A 19,962-nucleotide genomic window follows, 5' to 3' on the forward strand; every position below is an offset into this window, starting at 1 on the left:
CAGAAGCAATGCAGGGCTGGATGCCCTCCCAATGCTTACCTCTGAGGGTGTTTCCCCACCGTCACCAGCATCCCATTCTCCACTGGCTTTGACTCCTTCCCTGAGCCACTGACACCTGCAGAAGACAGGAAGAGGGGAGAATATGGCATCAAGAGCTAGGCAAAGCAAACAAAAGGCCAAGAACTCAGTCACTTCCAGAGTAGGCAACAGTGACTCTGACTACCAGGGAGCTTAAGAAGACAGACGCATATTGCTCCAAATTCCATTCACAGCTCAGGCCCTCAGAGAAGTACAGGCCTCTGCTCCTGACTGCTTTGCTGGGGGCAGACAGCACCAGGAGCTATGGGTGAAAAAGCACTCATTGGGAGCAGCTGGAGCCAAGGCAGGGAGGGCAGACAGGGCCACGTATACTGGGGTCTAAACATCCATCCAGTAGGGGGCACTGCTTAACACAAATTCACACCCAAACCATGATGCAGGCTGTCATCTGAGACTAGAGGATTGCAGGTTAAAAACTTGGGCTACATGTTGAGGCCTTGTCTCAAAACTAAACTAATGTCAACCACTGTGACAATGTCATCTACTGCAGGCAAAGGCCCAGAGGCCCCCTCAGTGCCAGTGTTTATCCTGTGTGGTCACATTACCCAGGAGATGCCCAGAGCCTGGGTAAGCAGGCCTGTTAGAACATCCATGCCTCTAGCAATAAGGTTTTGATGTCTGAACAACTGGTGAGGCCACATGGGGGTACAGCTGTTAGATGCCTGCCCTAACCCCAGAAGGATCCACTGGTGTCAACAAGATCAGAACTCAATGGCACTTGATGGTGACTAGGGGCACCAAGCATACTGTCCCCCCTAACTCAACAGCAGCCATCAATCTGTGACTCCCTCCCTACAATGGCTTCTTCATTCGTTGGTACTAATGAAGAGAGGAGGAAATACAGACAATCAAGGGCTCAGGCAGGTGTGTGTGTGTGTGTGTGTGTGTGTATGTGTGTGTGTGTGTGTGTGTGTGTCACAGACACAAGCAGAGAGCTAGCAACACTGTCAGGATGACCTGGGGACTCAGAAGCATGACACACAGATCAACACAAAATGCAGAGCAAGGCTACCACATGACAGTCCTGAGGGCCGTAGACAGGCTAAAGAGAATGGGACTAGAGGAGGGCTCCAAACTAACAAAGAATCCCCCTGAGGTGGGTGGGGGTGGCTCTGTAAATGAGCAGATACCTGGATCCTGTCTGCATCCCTAAAGGGACTCAGTTCCAGCAGTCTGTGGGATTGAGTTTCCACTTAGCTGTGTGCCCTAAGGAAATGCAAAACCTCTCCCAGCCAAGCTGCACATCTGTAAAATGGGAATGTACCTGACCCTCATATGCAGGAGGCAGAGGTGACATCACAAGGCTCAGTGAGGTGCTGCTTGTATGAACATCTATGAATGTGCTCCAGGTAATTTTGGACCTGGACTGAGATTCGCTCTTTAAACGTCCCCTTGAACATCAGTATCTGTACATTTTCATTATGTTATTTTGTGAGCATACATGTCTGTGTGTATATGCACATGGACTGAGGTTACAACACCGTGGCCATTGTTTCTAGAGTGCTGTCCATCCTGAATTCTGAGACAGGATCTCTCCCATCCTGGGGCTCAGTGAGTAGGGTAGGCTGGCTGGCCAGTGAGCCCAAGGGATCTACCTATCTCCACTTCCCCATACTTGACTCTTTACTTGGGTCCTAGGGATCAGACACAAGTCCAAGTGTTTCTAAGACAGGCACTTGACTCACTTGTCTCCATAACCCAGCCACTGCTTCTTGCTTTAAAAAAAAAAAAAAATACAAACCCCAAAACAGCCATGTTACTAGGGTGAATGGTAACAAGCAGAACTTTTCAGGCATAAATAAGCACACACAATTATGCATGGTACACCCCCTATCCCTCCTGCCCCTGCTTCAGTGGCTCCATTAGAGTTTCTGTGGTGACTCCTTCTCCACTTACCCAGTGCCCATGGGCTGATGGTCCACCAGGATCACCTTGGGGCTCCCTTGCCTAGGAAGTACTTGTCAGAATCCCTCTCCTGAGACCCTAATCTACCATCAGTAGCCATAACGACTAAGAACCATCCCCATTACTTTGCCCTAGCAGGCTGTCTAGAGCCCTCAGTCCCCAAATTCCACTCCATCTCTTGGCCTCTGACTGATGGGTTACTTGCACATTTCTTTGTTTAAAATAGGTTGGGTAGGTTCAGTTGTCTGCCTAAAAGCCCTTGGTCTGAACCTCAGCCCCACACTACCTCATATGAAAGAGGGTGGGGACCCTAGTACAGCCATTGGATTTTGCTACATCACACCTCTCCTTCACTGCCAGGGTCACATGCACCATCCTTCATGCCCAGGAATGGAAAAGCAGCTTTCTGAACCCTGCCCTTTCCCTATCCATCTGCTATATGCCCAGCACTTCATAATATGGCCTCTGAGAAGTATGCCGGATGGGGTTACTTAGCCTGGGAGATAAGCAAGCTTGGATCTGAAAACACATCCCAGAGCCACCCACAAAGCCTCATGATAAAATGATAAAATAAGCAGCTGTTCCAGGATGCCTACATCCTCCTACATCATAGCCCTGATGCTACTGACCTTTCTCAGTTACCACTCTGCTGCCTGGAAGTCAAGAGATCTGGGAAATGTTAGGAGCCATAGGCAACCCCTTCTCTGTGCTTCTTCTTCTCCTTCTTAACCCACCCAGAGGACTGAAGGGGTAAACTGGGCTGAGGACCTGCCTTGTGCATGCTTCAGTTTCCCCATCCCACCTGGGCTGGTAGAACCCTGACTAGCATCTTTCTCCAGAAGCTCCAATTGTGTTTAACCAGCAGGAGAGCAGGGAAGCCAAGCATGGTGCACAGACCATTAGTCCCAGCTATTCTTAAGGCTGAGTCAGGAGGACAGTAAGTTCAAGACCAGTCTGGACAACATCTCAATGTGAAAAGTAAAAGCAGGGCTGGGGATGCAGCCCAGCCTGCAACCGAGTCTGGGCTTGGTCTCCAGTATGGGCAATAAAGAAGAAAAAGGAGGGTGGGCACAGCTCAGAGACAGAGCACTGGCTTGGCACAAGCAAAGCCCCAGGTTCCATCCGTACACTGTTGGGAGGAACCAGCCTGGAAAGCACTGTGGGCAGGCAGGCTACAGGCTCAGGGAAGGTGTGACAGTAGGAGGCAGGTGAGTCCATTGTCCCCCTGGGAAGGCCAGGCCCCACAGACCCTTCCCTTGGGCCAGCTACATGAGGATCAACATGAAGGTGAGACAAGGCCACTCGGCTCAGATGTATCCTGGACCCCACCTCAGGGTGATGTGGGGCCTTTTCTCTGATGCAGGAACTACCATGACATTCTTTATCATTTAGTCTGTCTCTCCTCCCAGACACCAAGACACAGACTAGATCTTATCTGTCATTTGACTCCCAGCTCCTGGTGCACCCCATGAAGTTACACAACACTGGAAAGGGGCACCTTCAATACAGCAGGCACTTTGTACACCTCTGATGGGAGATGGGATGACTGACAAGTGACAACCAGTGAGGAAGTGGAGCCAACCCTCTAATGCCACTACGGGGCACCACAGCAGCCACACCCTGTAGCTAACCAGAGGGTCCTCTGAGAGCCTATGTGACTAATAAAACAAGAGCCTGCCTGAAAAGGCTGCAAAATGTTCCCTAATTTGCTGGCCACTGATAGAGGGACCCAGGCTGCTGGAGCCTGGCACCTGCTTCCTAAGTTCCCCAGAAACAAAGTCTGCAGGGGCAGATTCAACTGGGACCTAAAACTCAGGCCAACAGCAGAGGCCCAGGACAACAGGTAGGGTGGCTGCAACAGTCATGTCTGTAGTATCATGTGTCAGAGGAACAGTACAGCTATGGTTATCAAGCACCCAGGATGTCTCACATACCCAAGACCACACTAATCACCAGCATATGTCAGGCTGGCCCTGCATTGCTATTTCGGGCTATCAGGGATAGAGACACAGCTCAGAGGGTCTTAAGGAAGGGTCCCAGACCACAAAGCTCTGAGGAACATGGCCACTGTGAGTGTTCACACCTGCCTTAGGCCACATCCTATATGCCTCATGCTGTTCTGAGCTACATCATGGTTGTCACTTATTACTTGGCCCCCCTAGGAATAGAAAAAACTATAATGATTATTGTCCCCATTTTAACCATTGAGGAGCCTAAAGCCCACAGGAGAAAGTACTTTACAGGAAGGACAAAGACTAACCTTAAGGTCACAAAGACAAAGCCCAACCCTGTGTCCCCTGTGCTGAGAACCCTTGTAACTGACCTGCAAGGTTAAGCAGGTCTATCCATTTTTTTGGTCCCCAAAAGCCCAATGTGGTTGTTACCCAATGCTCTAATGAACTGCGCCCCTAAGGCACAGGTAAAACCCTCCCATAAGCAGCTAAGATGATCAGAGCCAGCTCCTGAGTCCCCCTGCCATCCTTACTGTCATCTTCTGAGGCCAGGTCCTGCTCAGCACTGGCATAGGTGCGCAGGAACTCGGCGAAGGCCCCATCCCGGTCTAGCAGCTCCTGATAGGAGCCCATCTCTGATATCTTGCCGCCACTCATGACAATGATGACATCCACTTGGGGCAGGTAGCTGATGCCATGGGTGACCAGGATCCGTGTCTATGAGCAAAGCAGAGACTTGATCCCATCAGCACTGTGAAGGAAACTGTCACAGCCCTGTAGAGACTAGAGGTATCTTGAATCTCAGGACCCAGTGGCAGTGCTCACATCCAAAGGCTTTGGGAACACGAACACACACACCCACACACACACACACAATCTCTCTCTCTCTCTCTCTCTCTCTCTCTCTCTCTCTCTCTCTCTCTCTCTCTCTCTCTCTCGTTGGACTACAGGGGTGGAGACAAAATGACCCACAGACGAGAACCAGTGCTGGAGGTGGCAGTTTACAGAGAAGGGTATTCAGAGTTGGGAGACTATTTGAGAAGGAAACTCTAAGAGAGAGACAGACAACACCCAAGAATGTGGATGAAGGAATAGTGAGGCATCTGCATTTGACAGCCCCACTGTGTGTTTGCAGAAATAAGAACTAAATTCAAGGCCTGTACATGCTAGGCAGGCACTCTACTACTGGGCTACCTCTCCAACCCTTGTCTTTGAAGACAAGTTCTTGCTATGTAGGCCAGGCTAGTCTAACCATCTGATCTCAGCCTCCCCCAGGGTCTGGCTAATAGGTACACTCCACCATGCCTGACTCTGATGTTTGTGTTTTAGACAGTAACTTCCCTATCCTTCCAGCTCAAATACACCACAAAACTGGTCTGTGCTGCATGGTTCTGCTTGTTTGGCCATGCTGAGCAAATACGTATGTATCAGACTGTCAATAGATGATATTCCCTTCTTGATGAACCAGATTGCTTTAAAAGTTGACATACACAGCACACCATCTCTAAGGGAAAGGGTGGGAATAGTTGCTTTGGTTTTGCTGTTTTTTTTCAAACCTCAGCATTTCTTCCTATACAAATTGCTACTTTATAATTAGGAAGTAAGAACCAGTATGTTGTGGTGGCATTTTATTTGTGCTGAAATGTGGTGATATTTTATTTGTATGTTAATAAATTAAGTTTGCCTGGAGATTAGAGGAAATAGCAAGCCATTAAGTGAACACAAAAGTTAGGCAGTGGTCCTGGGTGTTCAAGGACACACTAGGGAGCAGCCAAGTGTGGCGACACACGCCTTTAATCCCAGTACCAACCAGAGAGACCTGGAGGTCTGTACAGACAGGCTGTAACAAGGAAGTGAGGTAGCTGGGCTATGAGTCAATGAGAGGGCAGAACACCAAGGCAATTGAGGTGTGGTAGACAGGAAGTAGGTCCCCTTTTGGTAGCTGCAGAGCTGGAGAGGTAAGGTTGGTGGCTATCACTATTCCCCTGATCTCTAAGGCTTTCACCCTTATATTTGGCTCCTTGTTCTTTATTTAATAAGACCGCTTAGAAATTCACCTACAGTATGTTCCTCCATCAACCTAAACAAAACAAAACAAAAACCAGGATCACAGCCTCTGTTTCCTCTCTGGCTAAGGCTGGCTGAGCCTCTTCCTGCTACAAGCTCCACCTCTGCCTGCCATGGGGAAGGAATGACAGCTTTATTGGAGGTCTGGGTGATCATGAGGAAGAAAGGTCCTTTAGCCATGAGGCAATCAATTCAAGCGGGGCCAAGAACACACCCTATAAAAGACCTGGTAAAATACCTGCCTCAGGGAGCTGGCAGACGGCTTAATTCATAAAGTGCTTATTACACAAGGACCTGAGTTTGATCCCAGAATCCATGTGAAAAAGTCAGACATGGGGATAGATCCCTGTAGTCCTGTTAAGGGAAGCAGAGGCAGGAGGATCATTGAGGCAGCACAGTTTAATCAATGAGCTCTAGGTTCAAGAAAAAAACCTTGTCTAAAAGAACAAGGTGCCTGAGTAAAGACACCCATGATTGACTTCTGGCCTCCACCTGCATACATACAGGCACGCACACCAATACATACTGTACTGGCTGGTTTTGTGTCAACTTGACACAAGCCAGAGTTATCAGAAAGGAAGGTGCCTCAGTTGAGGAAAAGCCTCCATGAGATCCATCTGTAAGGCATTTTCTCAATTAGTAATCAGTGGAGGGGTGGGAGATGGTAGGTGGTGCCATCCCAGGGCTGGTGGTCCTGAGTTCTATAAGAAAGCAGGCTGGCCAGGCAATGGTAGTGCACACCTTCAATCCCAGCACTTGAGAGGCATCGGCTCTCTGTGAGTTCAAGACCAGCCTGGTCAACAAAGCAAGTTCCAGGATAGCTAGGGCTGTTACACAGAAAAACCCTATCTTGAAAAAGGAAAAAAAAAAAAAAAAAAAAAAGAAAGAAAGCAGGTTAAACAAGACATCGGCTCCTGCCTCCGGGATCCTGCCCTGCTTGAGTTCCTGTCCTGGCTTCCTTCAGTGATGAACAGCAATGTGAAAGTGTAAGCCAAATCAACCCTTTCCTCCCCAGCTTGCCTTTTAGCCAGGATGTTTGTTGTAGCAACATAAACCCTAAGACAACATACATACTGTACACACACACACACACACACACACACACACACACACACACACACACAGCATGAAGGCAAGCCCAAGAATTGAGGACTTGTCCAGAGCCACACTGCCAATTAACTTAAGTCCTGGCCCTGGGAGAGTACCTTGTTCTTCAGCAGGCCCATGGGACCAACCACCTTCTCAAAGATGTGCTTCCCAACATGGGCATCCACAGCCGAGAGGGGATCGTCAAAGAGATAGATGTCTGAGTTACAGTACACAGCTCGGGCCAGGCTCACACGCTGCTTCTGACCTCCTGATAGGTTCACACCCTAGGAAGACAGTGAGGAGGGTGGGTTTCTTGAGATCCCCTAACAATCCTGAGGGGCCCCAGAACCATACAAAACAAGAGTGGGGACAGAAAAGCTGATGAGTGGGGTGCCTGACCCCACCCAGCAAGTGCTAGGGAGGGAAAACAGACAGGCCTGCTGGAACAGGTCTATCAGCCCAGCTATTCAGAGCTAAGGCAGGAGGATGGCAAGTTCAAGACCAGCCTAAGCAACATATCAAGTGAAACATAAAAGGAGGGCTGGGGATGCAGCTCAGTTATAGAGCATGTGCCTGGTGCACAATGGTCTGGGTCTGGTCTCTAGTGCCACAAGAAAGAGGAGGCAGTGGCAGCTGATGACATCTCTAGAGCCATCAGCCTGTAGAAGAGTGGATGTGGCAAAGATACTCTTTTCTGTACACTTACTATATTATGCTATAGCTGGCATCACTACTGTTGCTGTTAGCAGCCACAGTCTGTGGTGAGCTTCACTCTCAACTGCCATTTCTATTGCAAAAACACAGTGAAGCTGGCTGCACCCAGAGTGCTGAGATCTAGCCAGTACTCCTCACAGAGGAGGGGGTCAGCACTGAACAGCAGCAGCCCATCCCCCACAACAGGTGACCAACACCATGGCCGTGTAATACCTACTGATAAACTGCCCAAACCTATAGAGATAGACATTCCCTTCCTGTGCAGAGGCTGGCCCCTGAGCCTGTCTGTCCAGATACACTCCCTGTGCTGAGGCTAGCCCCTGGGCCTGTCCAGATACACTGCCTTCCTGTGCTGAGGCTAGCCCCTGGGCCTGTCCAGATACACTGCCTTCCTGTGCAGAGGCTAGCCCCTGGGCCTGTCCAGATACACTGCCATCCTGTGCAGAGGCTAGCCCCTGGGCCTGTCCAGATACACTGCCTTCCTGTGCAGAGGCTGGCCCCTGGGCCTGTCCAGATACACTGCCTTCCTGTGCAGAGGCTGGCCCCTGGGCCTGTCCAGATACACTGCCTTCCTGTGCAGAGGCTGGCCCCAGTAGCCCAGTAGCTATCTCTCATCTTTTTTTTTTTTTTGGTGGGGGGGAGCGAGGGAGCTCAGGGCCTTTGCACATACTAAAAAAGTGCTCTACCACTAAGCCACACTGCTAGCCATTTTTTGTATTTTAAGATGGGATCTTCCTTACTCAATTATTGAAAAAAAAAAAATAGCCAAATGAATGGAAACACATGAACTATGAACCAAAGACTGAGGGGCCCCCAGCTGGATCAGGCCCTCTGAATAGGTGAGACAGTTGATTGGCTGGATCAGTTTGGGAGGCAACTAGGCAGTGGGACCAAGTCCTGTGCTCATTGCATGAGTTGGCTGTTTGAAACCTGGAGCTTATGCAGGGACACTTGGCTCAGTCTGGGAGGAAGGGACTGGACCTGCCTGGACTGAGTCTACCAGGTTGATTGCAGTCCTGGGAGAGGGGGGGGGATTTGCCCTGGAGGAGGTGGAAACGGGGGGGGGGGGGGTTGGGGGTAGGGAGGGGTAGGGGGGAGAATAGGGGGAACCCGTGGCTGATATGTAGAACTGAATGGTATTGTAAAATAAAATAAAAATAAAAAATAATAAGGGGGCTGGAGAGATGACTCAGTGGTTAAGAGCACTGACTGCTCTTCCAGAGGTCCTGAGTTCAATTCCCAGCAACCACATGGTGGCTCACAACCATCTGTAATGAGATCTGGTGCCCTCTTCTAGCCAGCTGTCATATATGCTGTATACATAAAAAAATAAAAAACAAATAAATAAATAAATAAAAAAGATGGGATCTTCCTAGGTGGCCTAAGCTGGCCTCAAACTCATGATTCTCCTGCCTCAGCTTCCTGATGAGGATCCATGCTGGGATGACAGGTCCAACTACAAAGGTCCCTCCCAATGTCCTTTGGACACAATTTATTGACCTGAAGGCAGATGCAGTATCCAAGATTAGTCAATCCTTGATGCCCTCCAGACTTTGCCATTGGGACTTGAGGGGGACAGTCAGGTATCTCCAAGTGCTAGATCCCAGCATTTATAAAACAGAACAAGGCTGATGAGCAGGCTGCCTACCCACCCAGCCTGTCCTGGAGACTCTGGCAATCCTGCCTTGGATCCCACACAATACTCAGACCTTTCAGTTTGGTTGGCACCTCCAACCTGTATCAACCCAAGGGCCCCAGCAGATCCAAAGGATCTCCAGACCTATACCAGGTAAAAGACATCATGAGGGGTTGGGGTAGAGCGCTTGCCTAGCAAGGACAAGGCCCTGGGTTTGGTCCTCAGCTCTGGAAAACTAAAAACAAAAAACAAAGACATCATGCATCAAATAAGCGAGTTGGTGAATGGATCCTTGGATGGAGACTGGGAGCACACAAACTCAGCTCTCCCAAGAGGTCCCTGTCACTCTGTGTGGCTACACTCCCAGCATATACACAAGACAACTATTTGCACAGAAGCAAGTGAGCTGGGAGGCACACCTAAGGCCCTCTTCAAAAGTGACAACTGAACAAGTGACAAGAGGGACTTAAGAACCTGTCTCTCTGCTATGTGACTTGACATCAGGCAAGTCCTCTAACCTCTCTGAGGCTCCCTTTCCTCAGCCATCCATTAGGGATCACAAGAGCTTCTGTGCCAAGTGAAGAAGTATATGTCAGCTAGTCTAGAGCCATCTGCATTGTCACTCACAGACACACCTCCGGGGTGCAAGGCAAGTCACTCCCAGTGTCTTGTACTAGGGGTGGGACACTATGTGGCATAAGCACAGCACCTTTTTTTTTTTAATGTCTTGGACTCTGCACCACCATTCAAGAGGCTCCCACTTGGGTGGCCACTGACACCACAACTCAGACCACAGCACCAAGAGCCAGATGGTATAGACCCTCACCAAATTCACAGAGCTTCACAAAAGGAGCAGAGGCACAGGCTGTAGACAGCAGGTCCCTGACAGTCCACTTGCAGGGGGACAACATTTTATGAGAAAGGCACCAACAAAGTGTGCCCCTGTTTGTTACACAGCAGCAGCTGACAGCTACAGGCTATACCCATGCCATACTGACCTTCTCACCAATCTCTGTCCGGTCCCTGCTGGGCAAGATTTCCAGATCCGGGAGGAGAGCACAGGCTTCCAACACTGCCTTGTAGTAACGTTCCTTCAGGGGGTGCCCAAATAGGATGTTCTCTCGGAGAGAGTCATTCTGAATCCAGGCCTGCTGGGGCACATAGGCCACGGAGCCCTGTGTGGCAGGTGGTGGAGAGGAAAGACAAAGACTTGAAGAAGAGCTAGTTGCACAAAACACACAGCAAGGGCAAGAACAGAGAAGGTCATCAATCCAGGGGGACCATCACAGACAAGGAAGAAATGAATCCAGTTCTTTCAAGGGACAGAAAGGACAGCTTGACTGGACATGGGTGACTCATGTGAGAACAGGGAAGGCAGGAAGGCAGGTGACAGGGACCAGTTCACACAGGGCTGGTGTCATGTCCAACTTTTTCAAAAAAGGTGATGAAATGCCACAAAGGATTATAAAACAAGGGAATAGAAGTGACCTAAATTTGGACCTAAAATCTCAGAAAAATAACTCAGTTGCTATTCTAACATTCCAGCTTCTATAAGCCCCAAGTGTCAGGGTACCCCAGTTGTAAACCTCACAAGATATTCAGTCACAGGCCACGTCTACCACAACACTGGGGAAAAATGCTTTCAATACACTTTCTGAAATCACCAGCTATAAATAGGTCTTAGACTCAAAACATCAGTGCCTGGGATGTTAGGAACCCAGGAATTATGAAACAGAATACAACATGGATATCTAAACATGACAGGCAATTTCCCTTTGTCAGTCTTGTTCATATTGCCCTACCACTGCTTGGAAGAAACAACAAGACATATCTTGAAACAACAGGTATTTGCCTGGACTGAGGCACTGTCCACTTACTTCTAAAAGCTCACTGAACAAACAAGGGAAGTATCTGAATTGAAATAAAACAGTAACATAATCCCATATCCCCAAACTTGAGTTCCCAGGAGAAGAGGATGCAGATGACAGACAGGTCCAGGCACATGCATCTGGCAAAGGCTGGCTGAATAGCTGGGATTTTGTTTGTTCGTTTGTTTTTTCTCTCTGGCTACTGCAGAGGCTGCTGGTGACACTGTAAGGAACTGATTTACACAGTAGGGGAAGGCCTCCGAGGGAACAAGGTGCATGCAGAAAGCCCCAAGACTCATTCTTACAGCAGCCTTTAACGCTTCATGAGAAGTTTAGCTCAGGTCAAAGCACACTGTACCTCAGATCTCTAATTCCACACTTTCCCCCTTCAGGCCCATATTAAGAATTCAACTAACACTAAGGATTCAAACTGTGTTTCTGCACCAGGTTCTGAGATTATTCCAGCCACATCCATCAGCAGTTATTATATCCTATTTACAGGATGAGACACAGAAAAATCCCCAAGAAAAAAGCCAGAAGGTTCCATCCAGAGAGACTATACAATGAAGGGAGAGTGGAGGAGGGGATGCTAGGATCTACCTAGGAGTTTTCACCCCTCCCTTCCTCTGTCCTGGCATTTTCAGGTAGATGCATCATCGTCCTTTGGTTAAATTCACCCCAGTGCTCCTCCCTCCCTCGGCTTCTCCCCCTTCTGCTTTCCAGCCACACACACACACACACAAACGAGATAAAGCGGTTGGGGCTGGAGATCATCATGTGAAGTGAAATGAGGTAAATTCAGAAGGCAGAAGCCACGGATGACCTCTCCTCTGCAGCGTATCTGAGCATCCATATCCTGTTTACTGAGGAGCTACCAGACTCCACACTAGCCAAAGAGCTGGGGGAAAGCAAGGAGTGGCTGTCACTGAAACCTTGCCTTCCTAGGAACAGAGAAAACGGGAGATGGCGGGAGGAGAGGGCTGTTCCCTTGGACAGTTTGTGAGAGACACTGGGCTGAGCCTTCCTCCCAGACCATCTCTCCCCATCCTGGCCCCATCCTACCTTGAGAGCCACGTGTCCCTCGACCTTGTCCATCTCAGCCAGCAGGGCTGACAGCAGAGAAGACTTCCCGCAGCCTACCTGGCCCACCACGGCCACAAGAGCTCCTTCAGGGATGGAGAAGTTGATGCTGCAAGGACACAATGAGGAGCCTCAAGAGCACAGTGCCACAGACCCTCCCCTGATGAGGGTGGCCCACACTCACTGGCTGTGATGGTCCATGTCTGGACACCTCCAAGGCTGTGGGGCAAGGTGAGCCATGGCCTGAGGGGCCCAATGTAAATGCATCACAAAGCCTGGCCAGAGTAGGGCCCAAGGGCTATGTGTCACTCAGAATAGGTGCTAGAGGGTATTCACCTCACTGGGTCTACAACACTGTCTCCAATGACAAGCCACCTTCAGTTGAACTCAAATTCTTAGGCACCTGGGACCGGCTGAAAAAGTCCAGAGGATAAAAGACCAAGGTGCCAGGCCAGGTTTAGGACACTGGGGTGTGTGTGAAGAGATGAGAGCTGAGTTCCAGAAAGATCTTATTAACTCTGAATGGTCCTTATGTTTGTGTGCACATGTGGACATGTGTGTGTACATGTGTATGGACATGTAGTGGCCAGAGAGCAATGTGTTCCTTAGGCTCTGTCTGCCTTAACTTTTTTAAAAAATAATTTATTTAAATTTATTTTATGTGCATTGGTATGGTGTCAGACCCCCAGGAATTGGAGTTACAGGCAGTTGTGAGCTGCCATGTGGGTACTGAGAATTGAACCCAGGTTCTCTGAAAGAGCAACACTGAGCCATCTCTCCAGCCCTGCCTTGTACTTTTTTGACACAAGGTTTCTTGCTGGCCTGGAGCTTTTCCAGTATGCTAGGATGGCTGCCCAGTAAGCTCCAGGGATCCTCCTGTCTCTGCCTACTCAGTGCTGGGACCTCAGGCATACACTGCTATACCCAGCAAATGCTGTTCTCTTTTAACATGAATTATCCTCATCTAGCACAGCAAGCACTTTACTGACTGAGCCATCTCCCCTGAACTCCTCAGCCCCATCCCTGAGGTAAGGTCTCACAAGCTGGCTGCCAACTAACTATGTAAGTGAGACTGACCTACTCCTGATCCTCCTGCCTCTCCCTCCCAAGTGCTGATACTGCAGGTGCACACCACAACTCAGCTTTGAAATGGTCCATTAAAACAAATAGAGGTGGTGGTGCACACCTTTAATCCCACCACCCAGGAGGCAGAGGCTGGCGGATATCTACAAGTTTGAGGCCAGCCTGGCCTACATGGTAACTTCTATGCTAATCAAGACTACATAGTGAGACCCTGCCTTTAAAAAGTGCAGAAACCTGAGCTGTAAGCTCTACAGTGAGACTAGCTCATCATCATGCATGCAGACACAGCTGCTCATGCAGCTCACGCTCAGCACTCTGGCCTCCATCCCAGGCCCCCAGGTAGAGGCCCTTCTTCTGATCCCTGGGCACTAGCTAGCTAACCACATGGATCAACTGTTTGATTCTTTTGTGAGTGCAGGTTAGAGGGCAAGATCAGGTGTCATTTCTCTGGTGCCATCCACCTTGTTTCTTAGAGTCTCTCACTGGCCTGGAACTCCCCAAGCAGGCTACTCAGCCACAAGGATCTACCTGTTTCTGCCTCCCCAGTGCTGGGATTACATGGATATCATCATGCCAAGCTTTTGTCCCATGGGCTGAGGACCACATTCAGGTTTTTACTTATTGAGTCATCTCCCTAGCCCCTGGACCACTCATCACTATTGAGTCTTTTGTGCTGCACTATGAGGAGCAGGGTCATGGAGCCACCCTGTGAAGGACACCCAGGAAGGCAGCTCCTCCCTTCTTCCAGGGGAGACCAGGATATTCTTACAGGCTAAGGGGAGGCAAAGGTTAAACATAAAAGGTTGGGGATTCAAAGTGGCAGGTGAAAGAACCAGGAAACCTGAGTGCCAGGATGTGGAAAGTGGAGTACAGGCACAGGAAAGAGAAACACTACAAATGAATCGGGCAGGATTTAAGTTAATCCTATGGAAGATCTTACACCTTGAGTAGTTAGTGGAAGTAGAAAGGGAGCTATGCCTTTCTCCTTAGAATCTGTTCTGTGATTGATAAAATACAGCAGACAAGCTGCCACATCAGAGAACAATTGTTTAGGGGCACAAATGACAAACTTGCCTCCAAAAAAGTCCCCTTGGCCTTATGTTTCAGATTCCTTAAGGAGATTAGTGTTGTAGAATATTATTTTAAAGTGTGTTTTGTTTATGTTGCATTTGTTTAACTCTGTGAAGCTGTGTAAGGTGTGTTACTTTTGTTATGTTGCATTTGTTTAACTCTGTGTTACTGTGCCTGTGTAAAACACCTGATGGTCTACTAAAGAGCTGAACAGCCACTAGCCAATCAGGAGAAAGAATAGGTGGGGCTGGCAAGCAGAGAGAATATACAGAAGGAGAAATCTGGGAGAGAAGAAAGAAGTAGTTAGAGAAGGAGGAGGAGTCCAGGGGCCAGCCACCCAGCTACACAGCAAGCCACAGAATAAGAGTAAAATTTACAGAAGTAAGAGAATGAGAAAAGTGCAGAGGCAAAAGGTAGACAGGATAAGTTAAGGAAAGCTGGCAAGAAACAAGCCAAACTAAGGCTGGGCATTCATAATTAAAAATAAGCCTCCATGTGTGATTTATCTGGGAGCTGGGTGGCGGGCCCCCCAAAAGAGCAAAAACAAACAACAACTAAGCAAGTACAGTCACAGTGCATGAGAAGCACGAGAAGAAGAGGTGTCCAGGGAATAAGGACAGGTACAGGTATGCTATAGACAGATAAGAGCTGCGTGGGCAGACAGACCAGTGGAAGGGGTAGGTGTAGACAGGCTGCTAGGAAACCTTGAGGAATACAGAGAACCACAATGTTAAGACAGGAACACTTCGACGGGAACCCAGCCTAGACACCAGCACACCCTGGGCCTCCAGGCTCTGTGACTGGCTCAGAGAGAAACACCACACCCAATTTGGGCCAATAGGAGATAGGAAGGAAGTCAGAGGAATAGCAGAGTTCTACAGGCTCCTGATACCCTGGATCATGCAGTACCTTCAAATGGACCTTCTCACTTCCCCAAACCCCAAATCCCCTTTGTGGCCCAGGAGCATGACTTACTGTCACAATCAGAAGGGACTCCTATATCAAGTACCTTCTGAGCTGCTCCTCACAACAGTCCAAGTAGTTGTGATTGGATCTTTTTCCAGATGGGTAAACTGAGGCTCAAGGCAAAAGTCAGGGTCACAAAGGTAGACTGCTCAGGGCCCCAATGTCAGTGTGTCTACTTCCCAGGCTTACCCATTCAGCGTGGGAGGTTCACCCCTAGCCCATGTGAACGTCGCATTCTTCACAGTGATGCTATTCATCCCCCCACCTGGAAAACATCAGAGACAATATGTTAGGAGTCATGCATGGCAACAGGCACACATGCAGATGCCATGCTCTGGTCTCCTGCAGAGGCTGAGGACCATCACTGGTTACTCAGTGCTTGGGGAGACCCTCCTCGATCTCAAGTTGGGAGTGTTAAGCATGAACCAAGATCAAGGAGAAAAGAGTTGTGCCCTCATGTAAACCTCTCTCCACCAAGGTAACCACCATCACACCCATCAACACACTCCAGGTCCTAGGCTATCATCTGCTTTAAAGCTACAGCCTTTACTCCTCAATTCTTGGATCCTAAAACATCTTCCCTTTCTGTTCCCCTCCCTTAGCCATCCCACCCTGCCCACCCCCCAGCAGGTCAATCTTTCTACAACTTTAGTAGCAATCAACTGAAAAAAAAAAAAATCTACTAGAAGCCAGCTAAAGAATAGGAAGTGCTACAGGAAGGTGAGGAAGGGGTGGGAGTTTGTCCAATGCCCACATTATAAGATCCAGATTCTGAAAGTCCTGCCCTGCTCCATTAACTTTGTCTCCCCTTGTTTCCTTTTACTTCTGTCTCTAATTTTTTTTTTAAGTTCCTTAATTAGCAACTACCTTTAAAGCTGCCAGAAACACTTCCAGGGTAAGTGCCATAGACCAGAAACCCACAGCAAGAGGAGATTGCTAGTTAAGTGAAACTAACTGCAGTTCCTCAAGAGGAGTGAGTACTAAGCAGGAGTTGCACCTCATAAAAGGAAACAAGGTGTGCTACTCCAAGAATCATCCAGAAGCTGGTATACCAGCAATACAGCAGCAAACTAAGCTTTTGTGGGGCAGACAGGCAGGGCTGCATGGTGATTAAACACCTCAGAAGCAGAAGGACTGGTCCTGGCTCAGTGGCGCTTGCAGAGAACTGTGCACAGCTTGACTATAGGAGCTCTGATGGCTGTCTTGGCTCTGGAGTCCACAGTGTTTTTCCCACACTCCAAGAGCCTCAGGACAGCAGAAAACCATGCAGCAGAGTTCCAGCACCTGCTGAGTCTATAGTTCTAAAAAAGGGACAAGTGTCTTCCTAGTGGACACATGGCAGTACCTGGAGATGATTTTGGTTGTCACACTGGGATGACTACTATGAGATGTGGTGGGGGGGGGGGGGGAGAAGATGTCAGGGACACTAGTCAGCACCAACAGTCATAAGGCTGTCCTCAACAAGAACTGTGAGCCCCAAGCACCCACTGTGATAACCTTCTAAGGGCAGGGGGGGAAGACCTGTGTCTCATACATCACTGATGATATCCTATAATAGCCCACTAGGCTCCTGGCACTATATACACCTCATTGCCAATGGCCAGACGCTGTCTTCAATTCTGTTTACTGGTCTCTGAGCCAGAGGGTGTGAGTTTGAATGCTACCACTTCCCAGCTAGACAGTCTCTCTGAACCTCTTTCCTCCTGTGAGCCAGGATTGTGCTGCTGGCACCACCCTGAACCACTGCAGTAGTGAGTATATACACAGAGGCCCAGGAACAAAGGCTAGTAGCAGAAGATGTGCTCAGGAAATCTCAGCCCCAGACTTACCTGCTGGCCATCTCAGGCAAGTTTGCTGACCCTGGCTCCTGCTCTAAGGGCCATGCTACATTGTGTGTTTGAAGTGTGTGTGCGCGCACACACACACACACACACACACACACACACACACACACACACCCCACCAGAAAAGGCTCACCCCTGCTGGAGCCATTAACAGTGACTATAAAGTGACTAGAGACTCCCAAACAAGATCGCAGCTTAGGGGTTAGCCAGAAGATCAACTAGTCTATGAAATAAACCCAGTGATAAAAATTGGCCAGTGGTGGCAAGAATTTCCACCTAAAACCTGAGAAAAAAGATTCTAAAACGGAGCTAAAAACAGTTCCTAGTTGTTTCTCTCAAGTTAGTGGCAGCCTGCATGTTTGAGCTACTATGGCTGGTTCCTGGCTCGGCCTGCAGTATGGCGGGAATGAGGCCTCTGCAAGTGGCACATTAAGCTGCATGGTGGATTTAGCCTTTGCTAATACAAAACAAAAAGAGGTTTCTGGGCTACATGCTGCTTTGATAGAAGCATAGACCCACTATTTCTGAGAGTTGATGGCTCCCAGAGCTGACAGAAAATGTACCACTGCCATGTTGGGAAGCTGAAGTGGGCAGAGCCAGCAGCCACAGCACCGTTTCAGTCTTAGAATGCTGCAGTTTAAAGCAATACGTTCAAGGTAATATAAAAAATAAGCCACGTAAAGATGGCCATCACACAGAGAATCTGGATTATGTTCTCTTTGATATTCGTAACTGAAGAAAAACATTTGATTGTAAAAGCTAAAGATACCTTGACTTCAAAATTTGGATCTAAGGATATGTTGCTTTGGAAAGGAGGCTCTGCTTTTGTTTCCACAGAAAGCCAGAGGCTATGGATTTGTTCCAGATTAAGATGCATCAGGTTTGACCAGCCAAGACTCCCTGAAAGGTCTCCAATGACACCAAGGCCCAGATGATCCAACATCCAGAACCATTTCAAGGCAACTGGCTCCGATGATACACCCTCACGGACTACTCCATAATCCTAAAATTTTTTTTGTGTCCCCATAAGATACAGCGCCCCCCTCCAGCAGGAAGTAGTAAGAGAAGCTATTCCCAAATTCCCAAATATACCAAGCTGGCTTTGGAGATGTGTAAAAGTTAAAACCTTCCTTTTAAAAAAAAGAAAAGAAAAGGGGAAGTGCTGTGGGATGCCCTGTATGTCAAATTGCTCTGATTGGTCAATAAATAAAACACTGATTGGCCAGTGGCCAGGCAGGAAGTATAGGCGGGACTAACAGAGAAGAGAACTGAGAAAACAAGAAGGCGGAGGAGTCACTGCCAGCCGCCGCCATGACAAGCAGCATGTGAAGACAACAGTAAGCCACGAGCCACGGGGCAAGGTATAGATTTATGGAAATGGATTAATTTAAGCTATAAGAACAGTTAGCAAGAAGCCTGCCATGGCCATACAGTTTGTAAGCAATATAAGTCTCTGTGTTTACTTGGTTGGGTCTGAGCGGCTGTGGGACTGGTGGGTGACAAAGATTTGTCCTGACTGTGGGCAAGGCAGGAAAACTCTAGTTACAAATGTCCAGCACTAGGGAGGCAAAGCCAGGTGGATCTCTATGAGTTTGAGGCCAGCCTGGTCTACAGAGTGAGATCCAGGACAGGCACCAAAACTACATGGAGAAACCCTGTCTTGAAAAACCAAAAAAAAATCCACAGGGTACCTGGCTGGGCCTAGTGACACAGCCCTGTACTCCCACCCATTCAGGAGGCTGACGATCCCAAGTTTGGCCAGCCTGGGCAACTTAAACCCTGTCTCAAAAAGTAAAAAGTAGACTGAGGCTATAGCTCAGTAGTAGAGCACTTGCCTAGCTATGTGTGAAGTCCTGTTTTTTGTTTTTTTGTTTTTTGTTTTTTCGAGACAGGGTTTCTCTGTGTAGCTTTGCGCCTTTCCTGGAACTCACTTGGTAGCCCAGGCTGGCCTCGAACTCACAGAGATCCGCCTGCCTCTGCCTCCCGAGTGCTGGGATTAAAGGCGTGCGCCACCACCGCCCAGCAAAGTCCTGTTTTTAATCCCCAGCAATAAATTAATCAATTAAGACATCCAATGAAAGATCCCGATGAGGAAAATGAAGTTCTGAGTGCACACACACAGGCAGAAGCAGAACCTGGGCTGTTTCTCACCCAGAACAGAACCAACACCTGGACTGAAAAGCCCAAAGGGCAGGGGACAAGATAATAGCGAAGCCCCTTCCTGTCCCTCTGCAGAGGCCGAACCCTGGGTCTTGTAGGTCCTGGAGGGGCCAGGATAAGGAGCCAAAGTGGGTAGATGAAAGGCACCCACCATCCTTGATCGACCACCGCTCGATGCTGTCTGGCTCCAGCTCCTCATGAGACAGAAAGATCCGGAGACGCTTGAGGGAGACGCTGGCCTGGAGAAGTAAGCACAGGGTGTGTCACCCTGACACCATCTGTACCACCTGCCACCCTACACCTGGTGCCCACAGAAGTCAGTAAATGAAGGGCATGCTGCCTCGTGCAATGGGACTTTGGAAGGCAGCACCTCTACACTGACAGACTGAGTTTGACTTCGATAAATTACTGGGTTCTGGGTCCTAATT

The 19,962-nt window shown here is 48.8% G+C and overlaps 1 protein-coding gene across 1 annotated transcript in view; it reads right to left on the minus strand.

Moving 5' to 3' along the window:
* The window catches only part of Abcc1 (ATP binding cassette subfamily C member 1 (ABCC1 blood group)), a 107,658-nt gene that overhangs the window by 18,306 nt on the left and 69,390 nt on the right, over window positions 1-19,962 (minus strand). Inside the window, 7 exon segments of the mRNA XM_006983860.4 lie at window positions 40-115; window positions 4,490-4,673; window positions 7,229-7,396; window positions 10,461-10,637; window positions 12,393-12,519; window positions 15,720-15,795; window positions 19,686-19,773. Coding sequence (XP_006983922.2) covers window positions 40-115; window positions 4,490-4,673; window positions 7,229-7,396; window positions 10,461-10,637; window positions 12,393-12,519; window positions 15,720-15,795; window positions 19,686-19,773 — 896 coding nt within the window.

The sequence above is a fragment of the Peromyscus maniculatus genome, chromosome 8 (genome assembly GCF_049852395.1).
Source record: "Peromyscus maniculatus bairdii isolate BWxNUB_F1_BW_parent chromosome 8, HU_Pman_BW_mat_3.1, whole genome shotgun sequence".
In the NCBI taxonomy this organism is placed as follows: Eukaryota; Metazoa; Chordata; class Mammalia; order Rodentia; family Cricetidae; genus Peromyscus; species Peromyscus maniculatus.